The sequence below is a fragment of the Aegilops tauschii genome, chromosome 4 (assembly GCF_002575655.3).
Source record: "Aegilops tauschii subsp. strangulata cultivar AL8/78 chromosome 4, Aet v6.0, whole genome shotgun sequence".
Classification (NCBI taxonomy): Eukaryota; Viridiplantae; Streptophyta; class Magnoliopsida; order Poales; family Poaceae; genus Aegilops; species Aegilops tauschii.
This window is the reverse complement of record NC_053038.3, coordinates 15,975,078-15,995,603: the sequence shown is the minus strand read 5'-3', so window position 1 is coordinate 15,995,603 and position 20,526 is coordinate 15,975,078. Positions and strand designations below refer to the sequence as shown.

Sequence of the window (20,526 nt, the reverse complement as noted above, 5' to 3'; positions counted from 1 at the left end):
GCGGCAGGCCGGCAGTCAACGGTGCCTCCTCCCATCCATTCGTGCCCAGAGATTGTTTTTTCAGGTGACTGATCCTGCTTAGCCTGGATTGATGCGTACAATTTGTGGCACCGGATTTCACTCTTCGGATTTGGGGGATTTTTTTAAATATTTGTAACTTGCAGTAATGTAGGCAATTGGGGATCTCACCGTTGATCGTCCCAAGCAGCTTCACTGAAGAAAATCGATCTCCGCTTTGCTTAGGTATTTTTTTTTCTCGATTCCTCTATCCTATTCATTGTTTGTTAGTTCAATTATTCCAAATCATTGAATTTTAATCTTAACCCTCCAATCCATATTAATTGTGATTTCACATGAGAAAGTTTTTTATTCGTGAATCAAGTATTGAGAATTCAAATGTTGTATGGCCGAAACAAATTCTCAATTTATGTTGCCAACAATAGTGAGCTCATTCCAATTAAAAACTATGGTTCTCTAGTTTAATGCTTATAGGTACATAATATGTATCCAATTATTCGAGGAAGATGATTTGTAGCACCGGGGTGTTCCGTCCCCCAATATGAACATCAAGCTTAAAAAATTCGAGAAATTTGAAAAAAAAATGTGACTTTGGGATACCAAACTTGGGAGTACAATCTACTTTCGTGTGAAATTTTGTGAAAAAATATCAGAAAATGTATCCGTGGCAAAAAAGACAAAAAATTACTATGTACAGAAAAAAAATGTTTGGATGAATTTTAGTTCAAGCTGTATTTTATTCGTGACATATAAGTTTTCTGGTATTTTTTTGCAAAAATTCACACGGGAGTAGATTGGGCACCCAGGTTTGATATCCTCAAATTTCAGATATTTTTTTAACAAAAGTGGTATTTTTTTAAATTTAATATTTGTATAGGAGTATGGAGCATCTAGAAGCTCATGTGTAATTCTCATTATTCGATTGCAACTCGTTGTATTTTTAGTTAGCTTGCAGTTTGCCCCGGCTCCTAATTTTTCATGGCTCCGCCGCTGCGGACAGCTCGGCGCGGGCGATTTGAGGGTCCGGTTTGGAGATGCGACGAAAACACACAAGTTTGCATCGTGCTTATAGCAGAGCGCATTGCATACTGACGAGCGCATTGCACTTGACAGCCAGCCCCAGATCTCTCGCCGGATGCCGGACATGAGGAGTCCACGCAGCCCAAGCCCGCCGACCCCGCCGACCCGGAGCTCCCCAACGGCGCCGGAGACCCGGACGAGCCGGAGCCGCCGTCGCCCGCTGCCGCGGAGGCGCCTGCCGCCGCGCCGGCGGCAGAGGCTGCAGAGGTGGTGGCGGCTGTGGAGGAGGTCCCGGCGAGATCGGAGCCGCCCAAGGGCGCGGGGACGAACGCGGACGGCTGGCGCCCCTACACCATGGGGGAGCTGCTCGGGGAGGCCGCCGCCGGGAGATCCGACTTCGCCGACGGGAATGGGGCCGGATCCGCCACCCCCGAGCGCTCCAGGTCACTGCCCGCTCCCTCCCTCCCTCCCTCCCTCCCTCCCTCCCTGCCCGCGCCGGGCCGTCCGGATCTCGATCGCCCCAAGCGGTTGAGCTCCTGCCGCTGCTGCCGCCGCGACCTCTACTTTAGCAGTCTTGTGCCGCTTGGTTGCGCTTAGTTGCAGAGCGCCCTTCAGATCTCTAATGCTACTGCTTAGCTCTGTATGGTGGTCGTTGCTGCTGCGCTGAACCTGAATTGCTTGGTTGCTGCTTCCAATTGCGCATATGGGTTGCTTGCCTTGCCCGGCTCACTTGTTACATGTTTCAGGCTGGATCCGTCATGTCATTTTGCTTAACTGACTAGATAGATGTGTTAATTCATGTCCCGTAAAGTTTGGAACGAAAGGTGCTGTGTGCTGCTTTGCTTCAGGTGGCTGCTGCTAGTAGGCATGGATAGGTCCATGGTTTATTGTAGCAACCCAATGTCTAGGGCGTGCACGCTTAAATATGTCAAGTACCGTCCGACATACATTGCGCTGTTTGAGCTCTGTGGATGTGGAGGAGGCGATGACATCTGACAAGTAATGACTGCCCTGATGGGCCTAGATGAGAGCTTGTTCGGGGGACAGCTGCACCCCGACTTGACACCACCGACGGTCGACGACCATAGGCGGCGGCGAGGCATCGGATAGTGCTGGTGGGCAGTTGGGGGGATAGTGCTGGGCACCGCTGGTGGGGGGAGAAAAGGAAACGGATGGAGTTTTGTGGCGCAGGGGGCTGCCGCACTGCAAGCCTGTAGCAGCGCCAACTTAATATACTATGGATGCTTGACTAGTCCAACTAGCACCTAGTTGGAGGGAGGTTGCGACGCGGTGAGCTGGAGGAGAAGGCGGCAGTGGGGGAGAGGAGGGTCAGCGAAGCGTCAGTGGCTAGTGGGAGGTGGGGGTGGAGGAGAACTTTTCCGACTGGACGGGAGAAGTAGCTGTAGTGCCAGGCGCCGCTCATGGGATGGAGGAAATAGTTGGAGTTGTGGGGTGCAGGGGACTGACGCACTGCAAAGCCTGTAGCAGCACACATTTAATATGCTATGGGTGCTTGATTAGTCCAAATTATGTTATCAACCAATATAGTTATTGTTTTGATGCTACTTTTCCTTAGGTTTAGATATGTATTTAGTTTCCAATTTTCCATATATTAGACGAGTCCAGTACGTGTATATATTGGCCCATGGCCTCATGTGACTACAAGTTGCCTTCTTAACAACTGGCACTGCCAATTTATCTTCTGCCAAAAGGGAAATAATAGAGTATAACATTTAAGCATTCGGTTATTGAGATATTCTTGAATTAGCTATGATAAATACAAGTTATAAAACTCTTCCATTTGTCCATTTCAGCCAGGACAGCCTGCAACTCTCAACCCATCATGATGTTGCCATGGACTTGATAAATAGTGTCACTGGAGTTGATGAGGAAGGTCGCTCTCGCCAACGTATTCTTACCTTTGCAGTGAAAAGGTTTTGGTTTTACTCACCTGATTAACCCAATCTTGTAGTAATATTATAATTAGCTCAAACTTTGCATGTTTTCTAACGCTACATTTTGCAGATATGTTAGCGCCATTGAAAGAAATCCAGAAGACCCTGATGCATATTATAACTGGGCCCTAGTTCTCCAGGTAAAAGTGCATTCCTTATTTGCAGTACACACCGGCTCGTACGTTACTTGAAGATGACCTTTGCAGGCCTTCGTTTATTCTGTTGCTTAAAGCATGCTAGTAAAACGAACATTGCGAGGGAAATATTTTAACCTTTTCAAATATGTTTGCAGGAAAGTGCAGACAACGTGGATCCTAATTCTGATTCTTCGAAAGATTCATTACTTGAGGATGCTTGCAAGAAGTATGCTGAAGCTACACGACTTTGCCCAACACTGTATGATGTAAGTTCACCACTCCGAGTTTATTGGTTCATGTTCTGGTTTCTATTGGAAACTGTTAAGATTGTTGCCTATTTTATACCAAAGAAATTGGTGCCATGGACTGGACTACTAATTTTGTATAGAAATCAATGAGACAGACATGAATATCATTTACGCATTTATGCCACATGCTAACTTGCTACTCTGCTGAGAAACATCACAGTTCTCAAATTTGCATGCCTCTTTCTTATCCTTTTAGGCATATTACAACTGGGCTATTGCTATCGCCGATCGGGCCAAAATGCGTGGGCGTACCAAAGAGGCTGAAGAACTCTGGCAGCAGGTCAGAAACAATCTTAATAAAGTTTGCTTGCATTCTGTGATGGTTCTATTTTTACTATGCTAGCCAAAAGGGCAAAAGGTTTCAAACCTTTTCTCTTCTGCTATATTCCAAAATTCTGATCCACCGATCCAGTTTTGGAGTTGTTTAGATTGTCAATAGAGAAAGGGGCAATGCTATTTTCTTAAGTCTCTAACCCAAACTTACGGTCTGATCATATTTATTTCAATATCTTGATTACATAGTTACCCTGTCAAATGGTAGTAATCTAGAAATTGAGTTGCAACTCCGAGCATTAAGCAAAATGCTACTTTTAGTCACTTACCATTTCCTTCTTCTGGCTGCATATTATTCTTTCTTAAGAATAAGGGTGTACTTCTTAACTAATATATAGCATCCCCGATTTTTGACCATTACATTAGAAAAATGGCCCGGTTGTTTTTCCAACTTTTTTTGAAAGAATACTATATTCTTCAAACACTGGATTTAGATGAGTTACCATGCTCATGGTTTTCTTCCTTTTCAGGCTATAAGGAACTACGACAAGGCAGTCCAGTTAAGTTGGAACAGCCCCCAGGTCAGTACTGACTCTCTTGACTAATCCAGTGGCAAATAATAAATGCTTCTTTTAAATTTCAAGTGTTGTAGTAAAATAACGTGGTAAAATGTTCACTGTAGGGAACTATTGCATTATGGTGTGAGCAATAGTCATCATGAATACCGGCAACATAAACGCACACCATCACCCAACATATGATACACACAGATATTCTTTGTGCTTTACCTCCACACTTCCACAGTACAAGGTTGCACTGCAGAAAACTTTGCGAGAGTCCGTACAGTTGCTTTTGAGCAGTCAATCTGTATGATTCTGTATATATCCTCTGGATAAAACATCAATGGGTTACATCTCTGTCAGATAACCTCTTCCGAGAACACTTTTCAATTAATTCTATCCATTTATGCCCAAATTGCATAAAGTTCTCATCATAGTTGATAGATACATCAAGTCATATGGCTTTACCTTTTGTATGTCAGTTAAATTATCTGAAATAAGAAATTTACATTCAAATCCCATGATCTTGCATGAAGTAGTTAATTTCTTCTCCTCTTCCATCAATCCTCTAAATTTATGTAATTGGCCATTAATATTCATGCCTCAGTTATTGTGTGTGTGTCTCTTTGATTGCAGGCTCTCAACAACTGGGGCCTTGGACTACAGGTACATTAGCTTATGCATTGTACTATAAAAAATGACTAACTCTTCATCCGTACCTTTTGCTTTTCACTCATTTTCAAGGGTACAAACTTGTGATGCAGGAATTGAGCGCGATTGTTCCTGCTAAAGACAAGCAAACAATCATAAAAACTGCTATAAGTAAGGTAGTTGCACTTTCCATTCTTGCAGAAATTACTTCTGTGCAGTGCCTTATCACAAAATGTATATTCAAGGAAGTATTGAAACTAAGTTTCTTTTGTTTTGTGGTGCAGTTTCGTTCTGCCATCCAGTTGCAGTTTGACTTCCACCGGGCTATTTACAACCTTGGAACTGTCCTGGTGTGTTTCCTTGGTCTATTTCATAGTGACTGAAACGGTGAACAGCACCGCGTCAATTTGAATGCATGTTACCTTATGCAACTCTCGTAACAATAATCAACGCCCTCTTGCTTCCTTTTTGTGCTGCAGTATGGCTTGGCAGAGGATACCTCGAGGTCTGGAGGGGCCGATACCTCTCCTAATGACCTGTATAGTCAGTCTGCTATTTACATTGCAGCTGCTCATGCATTGAAGCCAAATTATTCGGTATGTGGATTTCTTCATTTGCCACTGTGATGCTTGCTAATTTCGTTATTGGTTCTTTCTGGAAGCTTGAGGTTTGACATTGTAATTTTAAGCAATGCAGTCATCTCGTGCCATCAAATATTCTAACTTATAATATCTTAATTAACACAATGTTATATTTGTTGATGTACAACTGTTTATTCGTCACCCATTTCAGTACTTTCTGATTGTTATACTTGTAGTTGTACGTCAGTCTACCATTTTTATTGCTTCCAGTTTTCATTAGCCCATGAGCTTTGATAGCACCTTATGGCTTTTCTAAAATGAGCAAATCGATAGTTGTCATATGCATGATGTGTCTAGAAGCTTAATTTCCAATTATGGGTTACTCATTAATGATATTTAGGCATAACAGTTGTCAACACCTACTGAAATGCTGTTGTTTTGCATAATTCAGGTTTATCGCAGTGCTCTACGGTTGGTCCGCTCAATGGTACGTTGGCAGCTGTAATATTTCAGTTCCTTTAGCTAGCCGCGAGTTATCCATCATGTTCTAAACGTTATGCACAGTTATTTGAAATGCAATTGACTTGATTATGTTGCTGTGCACAAAGTGGAACATAGAAACTAGTCTAATCTAACTATAGAAGCAGACAAATCATGAAATGCCTCCTTTTGTTAAGATGATTCAGCAAATTACAGAATGCAAACTCTGAACTTGTAGTGTGCCTTTCCAGTAAAATATGTGAGTGCGCCCTCAGTGTGCGAACACTGAGCACAATATTCATCCTCCTTTTGTTTTATATTTTTTGTTGGTAATTATGCATATATGTTGGCCCAGTCTTGTTCAGACCATATCTTTGTCAAAATCAGCAACTCGTAACTATGGAGTTTGTGACATCTTATGCTTTGCTTTGCAGCTGCCTTTGCCATATTTGAAAGTGGGATATTTGACTGCTCCTCCTGCAGACGACCCCATTGCACCACACAAACATTGGGAGAGGTTGCAGTTCATCTTGAACCACACGGAACTCCAGCAGGTAGTTGTGTTACTGATGATAACGCATAGCCTACTTGTGTGTCTATTTATATCACTGCAAGGATACATCTTGTTTTATGCTACTGAGTTTGCAATCATAAATCTAAGGTCAATGATTCCGAAAGCGCACCTGTCAAAGCAAACGCGCTCGTGGAGAAAGCCAAAAGGTTTATCAAGGTAGACGTCGCGGACATAGTTTCAGTGTCCACATGCTCCGATCTGACCCTGCCCCCTGGCGCCGGCCTCTGTATAAACACAACGCATGGGCCCGTGTTGGTATGCACCTCCTCTTCTTGAACTCCTCTTGATCTGATGCCTTAGAAAGCGTTCTTGGTTTTCGAACTAATTGTCCGCCTCTCCCTTTTTCGCCGTGTCAGATTGCTGATACCTGGGAGTCTCTCGACGGCTGGCTGGACGCGATACGCCTGGTGTACACCATATTTGCAAGAGGGAAGACCGATGTCCTGGCGGGCATCATCACCGGCTGATCAATGATGTCTTATGTGTGACTAGCTGTGTCTGGACAGAGCGACATGTATATCAATATGCTGCATTCTGTGTCAATTCAGGAAACCCCACCACAGTTGATTTTTATGTGCGTCCTCCCCTTGACTGCTCCGATGTGAATTTTCAGAGTTTGTGTAGAGTAATGTGTTTACCTATATCCGAATCATAGGCGGCATTGTTTTGTACCTGTAACACACATATATATACCTCCAAAAGTATGTATGGCTTGTAATAGACGGCGGATGACAAGTTCAAATGTTTGTATGTTGTGTCCTGTATTTTTGACTTGCAAATTCAAATTTCTGTTGTATTAGGGTCAATGTCCAAGTGGTACCTTTTGGTTGTCTCTATCTGTCTACTCGGCTTGTTCAAATTATTTGAATTTATCTCTATCTATCCATCTACTTGGTTTGCTCAAATTATTTGGATACTTGATTTGCTTCAAGTTTCTGTTTCTTGGACTACTCCTTCAAATTTGAAGGGCCTCATTTTCCTTGTCTTTCAATCTCCCCTCCCCTAGTCTACCGTACCGTTGCCTCTGTTTATTTCTTCTCAGCTACCCGGACTGGAATCAATCTTCCCTTCATCACTGCTGATACCAGTGGAGCAAACCACACTGACAAGATCAAAATTTGAGTCTCTGATGAGCAGCTTCGCCTCCATCCCCACGCTTTGCAGCGACGGTAGTTCATGGCGCCGTCACCATGCATCTTCCCAGTCGCGGCGTCCATGTCCTCGTTCGACATGTCCGCCTTTGAGGCCGATGCCGACGCGCGGCTAGAGCACCGCCGTGCCGAGGTCATCGGGCACAACTCCCGCGTCTGTCCACGGCGATGCGGACAAGCGGTGGCGTGTGGTCGTGGCCAATGCGACGCGCATCCGATTCAGCGAGAGCAGGATCTGGTCCGGCTAATCCCAGGCATGCTGCCGCTTCTGCTCGTGCAGCACAACGGCGCGTCCGGAGAGAGTTGCCTCCACAAGACTTCTTCGTCCACTTCCATGCATGGCCCAAACGACGATAGTACTGTACGCCCCCATCCCATCCCATCTCATCTCCTGCAGTCACTCGTGCTTAATTATTTAGCTTCTTTTAATTATTTATCAGTTAATTTAGCATATCACAAGTTTCTATGAGATTGATATAATGTAGGATCAATATGCAAATTCTCAGTTTAGCTTGAGTTCCAATTATGAATATGTCCATGGCTGCTCACAACATCCAATCTGAAGCCATGAATGCATCTCAACTCGGATGGAACTATGAAGCCATGCATGAATGCATCTGAAATCGGATCAAGTCATGAATCTTAAGTGCATTTCTTTTATGCATCAACATCTATTCAGTATCTCATCTCTTGTTTGCTGTCTGTTAGAGTTGCCAAACTTCCTCAAGCTGTGAAAAAGGAACCTCAAGACCCGGATAGCACTAGTAACCGGTTATATGTTTTTGTCAATGAGATTTTAGTTATGATTGCTGCACTTCAGACGTCAGAGATCCTAATTAAGCTTTGATTGATATACAATGCGTAAAGCTTCTGTTCATGTCAAATTTGATACTTCTGATCGAGTACAGTATGAATATCAATGCTTGTGCATGTGCAAAAGATTACCAGCTTAAATGATTTATTTAGAATTGTTGTTGCTGCGTGCATAGGTATAACGACTTTGACTGGAGCCAGGGGAAAGAGAAACTTGAATCTGGAAAACTTGGTAAGCATTAATTCCCATGTTTTACTAGGCCTATAACTTGCTCAATGAATATTGGAAGGCGATGAACTATGATGATGAAAGTTGTACTGGGTAAGTTAGTTTTCCTAGAACTTAACATGGGTCAATATTGGTATTAAGTTAATCAAGTTGTTTGAATTGATATTAGCAGCCATGACTCGCTTCATGTTGGTTCTGAATTCTACTCATCGCACTTCTCTTTTAGTCTTCTTGTTTCAATGAGTGCCTACAAGGTATCTGCAGAGGTTCACTGGATTATTTTCCCATTCGATGTGTGACACCCGTAACTAGCTACTAGAGATGAATTACTAGATTATATCACTATGATATGATGAAGTTTTCTTAAACTATCATGCTCTGTCCACGAGTTGGATCACTTTTGCCTTCTGGATAGTTGTTGCTTGAGTTCAATTTTACAGTGTGCTTATGAGATGATAGTTATACCTTGCATGAGATCCATCATACATATTGTTGTTTCTTCACACTATTTTTGTTAAAATATACATTTCTGCAGTACATGAAGTCAAATAGTTGATAGTTGTTGGATCATTCAGGTTTTACTTTTTTTTACTATAGGAAGTGTGTATTTTTAAATCATTACACTGATTTTGCAAACGGTGCCGCTATACATGTCCCTGTCGTCATCGCCATCATCCTAGCATCTAGAGGTAGATCAAACATTCGATAAAAGATCCCAGGTCTCTCTTTCTCTCTCATCAAATTTGAGAACATGTTTTTAGGTCTGTCATCTATTGTTATGGTCATAATTTGATCTCATGACAGAAGTTAAATGAAGGGTGAACCAACACCTGTTTGGAGGAGGGAAAGAAGTACATAATATTTTTTTCTTTCCTTCATCTGTGCCCTCTAAATATTTGTCATTTCTTTGGCAGGTTAGAGAGTACTAAGGATAAAACATCATTTTGAAAAATTCGAATTAGGCTAATCCATGTGTACTGGACCTGCTTTTGAAGCTGTTCTGTCTCATTTTTGTGAAGGTAATGCCAATTAAATGCAAAACGTTGTGCAATATAATTTCCTATCTACATTAATGAATGCTACTTGAGTTTCGTGAGGTTATCATCCTTTTGTGATATTTTTAGTGTCAATTTTGAAACATGACAGCATGACAGTGTTCTTATTTGTGCTATGTAGTGAACATGCTTTTGCTAGCTGAACTTTACAAAGAGCTTAGCCTCGTCTCAATCGTGCACTGGTCTCTCTCTCCACGTCATCCTTGTCTTTGGTCTCTAGGTGGGGATGTGCATTTGATTGGATTTTGTGGGTGGCCTAGTTGGGAGAAGGAAGGTGCATCTATTTTTGTTTCTTTCAATTCTCCCTTTTGGATTGGGGGCAGCTACGCGTCTGCCGGGTGATATTTAGAAAATATCCGCCGCCTTAGTAGCCGTAAGATCGTGAGCTAGCCAACCGTCTGATCTTCTTTCAGTGAGCGTGTATCAACCTTTGCAACAAAGCTTGTGTTGCGCTCCTGCCGAACGGTTTTTTTTTCTGAAACAAGGCCTGTGTTTCAAAAACAAGATTTCTGTTATAGAAAAAAAAAACCTTTGCTCTTGCCCCCTTGCAACAAACGTAGCGTTGTGCGCTCGTTCCCTTGGCAACAAGAGGCCTGTTGCACAAACAAAAAATCCCCCTCACACAAATGTCATCAAATGTCTGACGGGCATTTTAACTTTTTCAGTATAGATTATGTTGTAGAATTTTCTGCAACAAAGAACGTGTTGCAAAAACGTCTGCAGATTTTTTTGCAACAGAGTTTGTTATATAATATTTTCTGCAACAAAGATCATGTTGCGGAAACATCTATAGAATTTTATTTACAACAGAGTTGTTATAGAAATATTTTCTGCAACAAAGATCATAGGTGATGCTGCGGAAATATTTGCAACACAGATACTATTGTAAAAATATTTGTAACAGAAGTTGTGTTGCGGAAAACATTTGTAATATATGTCATGTTGTAGAAATTGTTGGCGAAATAAAAATATAACCATGAATTCTAAAATGCCCACAATTTTAATAAATACTCTCATATTTCAAAACATAGTCAACGTTCGCGAAATCGTTCCGTGCCGACGGAGATCAATGAGGCGGCCAGCACGTCCGCGACCGCTGCCGACAGCGAGGAAAAGTAGACCATGGGAGGCCACTGCCGCTTGCGTCCCACGAAGGCCACAACCTACGTAAACAGCCGACATCTTCCCCTCTCTCACAGGCCACCGTCAGCCCTTGCCCCAAAAACCAACTTTGATCCGTGCTTCATGAAGTGGAGGCCACTCCGATGAGCGGCGCAGCCGGACATAGGGACCGTACGGGGGAAACGGAGGCTATTCTTCCCCTCGCGCTGAAGCATATCTCTCCAGGGCATCGGACAGTCCGAGGAGCGGGCTATCAGACTTGGGGAAGACATGCCAGCGGAGGGTTGCGGAGGGGGTGTGGCTTCATTTTCCGGGGCTCATGGCTGGCCGGAGATGGGGAATGGGCGCTGGCGGTTATTTTAGTCTAGGTTGAGAGTCCGGTCTAGTTGAATATGTGTAAATGTAATGAATTTGCTCCGGTTTAGATGAAAAGCATTCGATTTTATGTAAAAATCATCCAAGTGTGAATGAATATTGTCCGGTTTGTTTGAGTTTGAATTAAATTTGTTTATTTTTGAAATGTAACCGGACTATGCGGCTAGTTTCGGATGATCGACTCTCGCATCCATGTCTGCGGACAGATAATGGAGCAAATTTGTAGGTCACTGTTGGAGATGCCTTTAGACACGTCACGTATTTGGTGGCCAGACATCGAAATAAGTTTTTCGGAGGTCAGCGGGCGAATTAAGTTTCCCATGTGATCATTTATATTTAGTAAAAGTAACACACAAGGACCAGGCTGGCGGCTGGTATCGAACTGTTGATCCATCATGTACTCGTAGTAAGTAGGACCGTGCCGTGCGTGCACAAATGGCATCCTGTTACTGTATGGTAGGGTAGTTCCTCCTATCTTTTCATGTCGGCCAGCAGCAGCAGCAGCAATCAGCGACGCATCATCATATCTCACTTTCACCCTCCCTCTCTCTCTCTCGCTCTTTGGGTCATCGAGATTCGAGATGAACCTCAACTTGCTGCTACGATAGCCTCACTGACTGACCGACTGGTGCATGCTGTTACACATCTGCTCCAGCATCATGCACACATTGGGTACAAGTAGAAGCAGCTGCCGGCGGAATTGTTCGGCCGTCCACTTGGACTTGGTGCCGAGCGTGTGCATGCAGTCGCCATGCCTCACGCACGCAGTACGTACAAACTGTGCGTGCGTCGGGACGAACGGAGCACGGCCTACCTCGTCCCCACGCGCAGTCGCGTCACGAGTGCATGCCATTCATGATCCTCAATAAAAATAAAAGAGGTAATAGCACGGCAGGTCCATGAACTTGTCTTGCATGTGATACTTTGGTCCTTAAACTTGTAAAAGCTAACTATATAGTCCTCGAACTTGTCTCAGATGTGCATGTTTAGTCCTGGGCCAATCAGGAGCAGCCAAGTGGAGCCGGACGGACCGGTCCGGTCGTCGCTGGCCATTTTGCAGATACCCCCCTAACGTTTTGTCAAATAAACCGCTGGCCTCGCTCCTTGCCTGCACCCAGAGGGGCCGCACGCGGCCACGACGCCCTGGCTGTTCCTGTTCGGGGATCGAGGCGAACGGTGGCTCGGGTGCGTCCGCCGCCACGGCCGTGCACGCGCTCGACGCGCACCGGTGGCGCCGGGTCGGGGCGGCCCCGCTCAAAGGTAGGTTCTTGTTCTCCGTCGTGGGCGTCGAGGACGAGCTCTACGTTGTCGACGGCCGCTCCGAGGGGTCGAGCGCCGGCTCTGTCAAGACCAAGACGTAGAAGGTAGTCATTGTGTCCAGCCCCCTCATCGGCGCGACCGGCCCGGTCACGGCCGGTGCTGGGGGTGTTTGAGATGTCCGCCAGTCGCAGCTTTGTGCACGCCCGCGTCGAGAAGCATATCCGGCGCGCCAACACCGGCGGCAAGTTCCGGCTGGGAGGCACCTCCGCCGTGTACGAGGACCCGCATGGGCTCTCACTCCGGTGGCTCCGTCTCAGGGATGTACTGAACGAGGACACGGATTCACTGGCCCAGCTCACGGTCACGGCAAGGTTGCCAAGCAAGAGAAACATCCAGCTCAGGCAAGGCAAGCTCTTATCGCTGTGGGTGGCCGAGGGCCATGGGACGAGCCCCTCGTGGCCGGCGAGATATACAATCCGATGACCGACAAATGGGTCGAGATCGCCTGGTTCCCCACCGACGTCGGCCTGGCATGCTCCGGCGACGTCTGCGGCGACACATTCTACGTCTACTGCGAGTCCAACACGCTCGTCGCCTACCATCTCGACGCCGGCTCATGGTCCTTCGTCCAGACGTCCCGGCCGCCGCCACGACTCCGAGACTACACGCCGGCGCTGGTCTGCTGCGCGTCCATGTTCATGCTCTGCCTCTCGTGGTGTGACCCGGCGAATAGAAGGGACAAGGTGGTGCGGAAGGTGTTCGAGATGAACCTCGGCTCGACACCGCTGCTCCAGTGGACCGAGGCGTCCGCACACCCGGACGCACCCATGGATTCCAACAGTGTTCGCCACCGGCCAGGACAGGATCAACTTGTAGAGATGTTCAGAATCTTCGGCAAGATCCTTGACTTCGCGACGGCTTGCCGGGTCTCGGGCAGCGAGCAGAGCTGGAGCTGCATCGCCCGGGAGAACGCGACCGCCATGGCCGACGCCATGTCCTGCCGGCTGAAATCCTTGGCCGTGCTGCTTCTCTGAAGATCGCCGATGTGTACTCTGTTTTTCTTTTCCACTTACACTGATGATTTGTTTGTTGCCATGAGCTGCTGATTGATGTGCAGCTCGGTAAAGCCATTCCATTCCATTGCATTGCATTGCCTGCTGTGATTGTTCATGCTGAGTTTGTTCAATATGATTTGAAGAGAGAGAGAGAGAGAGAGAGAGAGAGAGAGATTGTTCAGACTTCAGAGACGAAGAGCAGCAGCGTCCAAGAGGTGCGTGAGGATCAACTGTCCGACATCAGCAGCCAGGCGGCGTCTAACAACGAGGCATCCAACACCTCCTCCCGCCCCAAGCTCGCCCTCGACCTGTCGCTCACCGTCACCGCCGCCGACACCACAACCGCAAAATCGAGCACCACCGACAGGACCGGCGGCGGGTGTTCACGTGCAACTACTGCCAGGGGAAGTTCTTCAGCTCGCAGGCGCTGGGCGGGCACCAGAACGCGCACCGGCGGGAGCGCACGCTGGCCGGCGTCCGGTGCACCAGCTCGAGGCCTACCCCTACGGATACGCCGATGTGGCCTCCCTCCAGCTCTATGGCTCGCTCGTGCTGTACCCCATCGGCATCAAGGCGCACGCGCCGGTGCACCCTGCGGGGGCGCAGGCGGAGCGGCAGCAAGGAAGCCGCCTCCCTTGCTGCGCCGGCGCGCGCGCGGGCGTTGCTGGGCCCGATGCCGTTCCTCATGGGTGGCGACGAGGAGGTCAGCTTCGGGTGCCCCGACAGCTTCAGGCCACCACCGGCGTGCTCCCTCTCCTCCACTCCGGCCACAACCTGGGGCTTGGGCAGTAGCGGCAAGCCGACGAGGAGCCTGACCTGACGCTTCAGGTGATATCCTTTGACAGCCACGAGGTATACTGCGGGTTGAATGGAACCTTTTATTTCGTTAATAAGATCGCTGTATGCATCACTCTCATGCAGAGGCAGGGGAGATCCTCTTTTCGAAAAAAAAAATACTGCGGGTTGAAATCAACAGAAGGCAGGGGGGCTAAATGCAAAATGCACGGCGCTGACCGGCTCGGCCGAGCTGGCTCCACATGGCTGCATCTGATTTATCCAGGACCAAATTTGCACCTTTAGGACAAGTTCGAGGACTAGATAGTTAGCTTTTGCAAGTTTTAGGACCAAAGTATCACATGCAAGACAAGTTCAAGGACCTGCGGTGTTATTATCTCAAAATAAAAATAAGTGCATGCCAATGCCATTCATGAATCCATCTCCCTTCGTCCGCTAGCTAGCTGCATGCATGCCGTACCACCACCAATTGCTCACGTCCACGTCCGGTCTCCGGTGTGGTGTCGAGCCGGCTGTCCCCGCCGTCCCGCGCAGCCGTCCGTCCGTCCGTCGCTTTCTTTGCTATATTTTTTTTCTTTTCATTCAAAGTTGTGTTTGCTACAGTATATCTGATGGAGACTGTCACCGTGCACAAAGGTACTACCTCCGTAACTTTTTATAACACATTTTGAGTGTCTATGACCATGTCTAATACTCAAAGTTGTATTAAGCTTGAGACACTTATTTTGAGACGGAGGAATTATTAAGTTGTTAAAAAACGAGCATGTAAAAAACTTAATTTAATGGTCAGCGATCCTACCCTGCCCTGCTCTGCTCGCCCAAAGAATAAAGGGTTCCAATAACTGGCGTCCGGTCGCTGAGGAGGAAGCCCCCATTGAACGCACAAGTAGTCTTCTAGTCCTGAGTTCAAATGAACTTGGGTGTTCAAATGAACTCGGTGAATAGCAATATCTAAAAATATTGAAACAAAATAAAAAAAATGATTTTTTTACAGACAAACATTGACAAAGTTTTCGACGCTCGCAAAATTTTATCGTGAAAGTACCTGTAGAGGTCGTGGCCAAGAAAAACAAAATCATCATTCCAAAATGCATTTTGAAATGACATTTTTGGAGCATCGTTTTTTTAGCCATGGCTTCTACAAATGTCACTTCACAATGAATTTTTGCAAGCGTTGAAAACTTTTATTACTACAAATTTCCAAAATAATAATAATCAGCAGTCCAAAATATTTTCAAAACTCGCATTTTTGGAGCATCGATTTTTTTTTTGCCACGACTTCGACGAATATCATTTCGTCTGAAATTTTGCAAGCGTACAAAACATTTGTGAAAGTTTATCATAAAAAATTCATTTTTTTCAATTTTACTGTTCATGAGGGAGCATTTGAGCTTGGGAGTAGATACTCCACGGCCTAATGATGTCCTCTACTATCAAAAATTAATCATGGATGTTAAAAAATGTTTCCATACTTGCCATGGTCCTATGAATTTGACTTTCCATATCAACAATAGAAGAAGAAAAATGCCATGATATTAGAAAAAATGCCATCTCTTAATATTAAAGATGCCATGTAGAAAAACCAAACTTAACTTGTGATTTTTTTTAAAAAAAATTGCCATGTGACATACTTTGAAAAATTATAAACGGTTAGAAACAATGTCGTGTGTACCTAAAAGAAGTAATTTATTTATAATAAAAATGCCATCTCTTAATATAAAAATGCCATATTTTTAATTAAAAAAATCATCGCTTAATATGCAAATTTCTTCTCTTTAAATATAAAAATGCCATATTTCAATATGAAAATGGCATCTCTTAATAAATAAAAATACCATCACTTAATATAAAATTTCATCTCTTAATAATAATAAAATGTCAAGTCTTATATAAAAATGCCACCTCCTTAGTATAAAAAAATGACATCTCTTAATATAAAATGTCATCTCTTTAAATATAAAATGCTATCTTCTACAAAACTTGACTTGTGAAAAAAATGTTTAAATTGTCGTACTTAAAAATGATAATATACTGTCATGTTAATTTTTCTAGAAAAAATGCCGTGTACCTAAAAGAAGGCAAGAAAAAAAAAAGGATTCAAACCCAGGTATCCCATGTGCAAGACCATGACACTAGCCAGTGCGCTGCGTCGGGATTGTTTGGAAAATTAAGGTGTTCGCTGACTTTTGTCTGACAGTGGACTAGTTTTCAAATCTGACGTGGCAGCAGCCTTGCGTCGAGATTTCATGTAACGGTGGAATGGGCGTTCCTGGACCTTTCCCTCGCTGGCTGACGTTCACAACTAAGACTTCCGAAGAATCAATCAAGAGAGCAAACGCAAAATGGATGCGTCCGTTCCTCGACTTGTTGGAGAAAATGTGTGCGCTCCGTCGTCATGCACGCAATTACGCATGTATGTGCATGCATGCATGTACTTCCAGCACAAAAAGAAAAGAAAAATAATTAACGGCTGATACATTGCACCGAGAAATATATATAATGGTTGTTTTGGAACGTTCCACAGGCCATTGTCACCATCCATCCATCCATCTAGACAGCTTTCATGTTTCCTCGCAAAAAAGAAAAAAAAAAAGACAGCTTTCATGTTAGCCACCACGGCCTCCATCGGGCTATGTCATATTCTTAGCCGCAGCCAAGAGAAAGCTCACGACCAACCAACCAACCAACCATCTTCAGTCACCATCGTCAAACCACTATATATCTCCTTTTCAGTTTATAAGGCTTATGCATATCTCTAGATCTATAATTTGATCAATGTAAGATGAATTGTATAGTTTAAAAACTATACCATTAGAAAGTATACGATTTCGAGTTTCATTTGGGGCTTCGTATATTCACCATCAGCGTTGACTAGATCAAACCAAGGTTTTCTTTTCTCGCTATTGGTTTTTCCCCCTAGCTGGGCTGGAAGATCCGGTTTCCAGAAAATCACGGCAGTTTAGGGTTTTCTTTCCCGAAAGAATTCAAATGAGTTTGTAATCTTTTAGCATAAAATATATAGATTAACATGTTCTAGGATTATTGGCATAGAAGATTTTGATTGAACATAGGGACGCCTTGACAGATAGTTTGAGGGTCCGTGTTGAAGATGCCCTCGTCACATAAGGTAGTACTCCCTCACATATGGTGTTGATCTTGATTCTATTAATTCCTGCCCTGGATATGCCCATTGAATTAAGAGAGCAAACTCAAAATGGCTCCGCCCGTCCCTTAACTTGGAGAACGTGCATCTTCCATGTCGTAGTGGACACATGCTCGATCGTCATACACACACTTCTCTTGCAAAAGAAAAAAAGACATACGCATGTGTTATTTTTCTTCTTGAAGCGGAGTACTTCCTGGAAATTATTAAAAGGAAAAAATGTAATAATAAATAAATAACGGCAGATACGTTGCATCGTGGATTGGTTTGTTTGGAACGTTCCACAGGCCACTGTCACCATCCAACTTTCCACTAGTCTACATGTAGCCACCATGGTAGACAATTAATGGCCTCCATGGGGCTTTGTCGAAGGGAAACGTTTCCAGCCGGGGCACCGGCCGAACCGTTACGCCGGTCTCACGCAAGCCGCGAGATGGATCGCAATCATGCGGCTAGAAACAGCTCACCCCTTTCCTTATCTGCAACACATCTCCTTCTTCCTTCTCCATCGCTCGCCTCCTCCGCCATAGCACCAGGCAGCTCCGAGCACTCCTCCCTTCACACCCCGCAGCTGCACCTCCTCCATGGGGAGTGCTGATCCCATGCGCCATGGCCTGCGAGCTCAAGGTCAAGGCGGCCATGGCTTACGAGCTCGGGGCGGACTGCGACTGGGGCTCCAACAAGCTGCTATGGACTGTATCGGGGCGCCGCGACGGAGGTGCTGGGACCGCGCCGGGGGAACCATGCCGAGCCGTGCCGACGAGCTTCCATGGATGACCACGGTGAAGGTTGCGTCGCCAACGAGCGGACAACGATGCTGGAGCCATCATTTTGTTTTGCTTCAACTGGCGAAATTCATAGCTGGAACCACAGCTGTTTTTTGCTGCAACCGATAAGCGAGTTGGAAACACAGCTGTTTTTGCTACAACTATATCATTTTTTTGCTACATCCGGGGTCTCTATTTGCTACAATCTTTCGGCGGTGTAGTTTGGCCGATGACGACAAATAACTGCAACTGGGAGATCAGAAAAGTTGCAACGCACGCCGCGAAAAGGTACGACCGGCAACAAAAAAAGCTACAACTATCGGACTGACGTGTTGCAACCAACGACGGCAAACTTGTGGCCGGCGACAGCAGATAGCTGCAACCTATGACTAGGAGCTGCAACCGGCGTCCAGTTTTGCTACAACCTGCATTTTGCCGTGCTACCATTGGCCTCGAGTTTTGCTACAACCGGAATCAACAGTTGGAAAAAAAGCTTCAACCGGCGGTGTTTTTTTGCTGCCACCGTTGATGAATTTTGCTACAACCTTTAATAGGGGGTCCGGCGGGGGCGCTGGACTGCGAGCGGCGGGGCGCGCGACTGCAAGCTGCCGGTGCACATCGGAGCTACAACCGTCAACCCAAAATGCTACGACTGGTGGCATTTTTTGCTGGAACCAGAGAAAGAATAGGCTTCGACGGACGTGCGTCATAGCTGCAACCATACTGAAAAATGCTACGTCTGGCACCAAAAAAGCTACATCCGATTATGAAAAAAGCTTCAACTGGATACGGGGTAGTTGGAGGTCGGCCACCGCGCAGCCGAAAAAAGCTGCAACCGGCGTCGAGAATAGCTACAACCCGCTTCTAAAAAAGCTTCAAACTGAAAACAGCTAGATAACAATGGTGACCGGCGACGACGGTGCTGCGTGGCGGTGCTGTGATGGGCGCATGGCGAGCTACGACAGCAGGGCGGTGGCGACGCTGGAACCCTCATCCGGTGGTGCTGCAATCAGGGAGTGTGGCACACGTCGAGATGCAAGGCGGAGCTGCATCCGGCGAGCTGCGGCGGCCTCGGTGATCTGCGGCATCGACCGGCCCCCGTGAGCTGCGACGTCGAGCAGGCCTAGCGAGGTGCGACGGGGTGGTCGAGCTGGCCCGGCGAGCTGCGACGGGGCGGGTGCGGTGCGGCGAGGAGGCGGGGGTGTCTCGCGCAGATCTGACGGCCCTAGCTCAGCACATCGGACGGCTAGCGCTCGACCGGCCCAACAGTTGGGCCGGTGCGCCGGCACAGATCAGTGCCCCTGTCGAATTGTAAGCCGCAGCCAACCGAAAGCTCACAACTAACTAACCAAACCATTCAGTCACCATCGTAAACTACAAGTAAATTACTTACTAGCACCGGTTATTGTCAATCACTACTTCTTGTGTTCGTTGTGCTGCTCAAGGGTAGATCGGGACGTTAATATCGTCAAGGGAACATTTCCCCGAAAGGCCAAATCCACATCACTCGCCACCCGCTTTGACAAGACGAAACTACTTCCGGTGATATACATGTAAAATTCTGCGAAATGCGATTGTGTCGAGGGTTGTGACTTGTGAGACGAAATTTTGAAGATCGCTCGTGTCGCCCATGGCGGGTCTCAGGGTGAAACCTTAGTTGTCGTTGTCCCTGCTCTGCTTGTTTTACGAGAAAACCGATTTGGTAGCAATGCCGGTTTTTGAAAAAAAACAAAACTGAAATAAAAATTGTTCGCAAGTTAAAAAAATGTTCTCGAATTTGAAAAAGTTGATAAATGTTTCTATTTCGAAAATTATCCTCTAATTGAAAAGCGTTCACAAATTTGGAAAATGAATTTACAAAAAGTTCATGAATTTGAGAAAAAAATGTGAATTTTATAAAGCAATTTGACACGTTTAAAAAGTTAAAGGATTTAAAAATGATAATAAACTTTAAAAAGTTTGGAAATCTGATAATATTTTTTGAATTTCAAAAAATCATGAATTTTAAAATATGTTGATGTTTTTAAAATACTCATGAACTTGGCGGGGAATAGGGCAAGAGACTTGACGCCCTCGTCGTCGGTGACCTAGCACGGCAGCAGCAGCAGAGTGAGGAAGAAGCAAGAAGCAATTTTGAAGAGAGGGAAGGAAGTAAGAAGGTACCTCGATGAGGTTGGAGCCGCG

At 45.6% G+C, this 20,526-nt stretch overlaps 1 protein-coding gene and 2 pseudogenes across 1 annotated transcript; all 3 read left to right on the top strand.

The window, feature by feature from the left end:
* Positions 1–1,030: 1,030 nt before the first annotated feature.
* On the top strand, positions 1,031–7,356 carry LOC109741941 (protein HLB1). Its single transcript, XM_020301034.4, has 14 exons — positions 1,031–1,481; positions 2,853–2,972; positions 3,064–3,133; positions 3,286–3,396; positions 3,635–3,718; positions 4,242–4,292; positions 4,908–4,937; positions 5,036–5,098; positions 5,207–5,272; positions 5,402–5,518; positions 5,955–5,990; positions 6,418–6,537; positions 6,645–6,812; positions 6,914–7,356. Exons 1-14 carry the CDS (start codon positions 1,393–1,395, stop codon positions 7,022–7,024), a joined length of 1,236 nt encoding a protein of 411 aa, XP_020156623.2. The 5' UTR covers positions 1,031–1,392; the 3' UTR covers positions 7,025–7,356.
* Positions 7,357–7,733: 377 nt separating this feature from the next.
* Positions 7,734–13,649, top strand: LOC109741951 (F-box/kelch-repeat protein At5g42350-like; annotated as a pseudogene).
* LOC109741960 (uncharacterized) lies at positions 13,644–14,437 on the top strand (annotated as a pseudogene).
* The last annotated feature ends 6,089 nt before the right edge of the window (positions 14,438–20,526 follow it).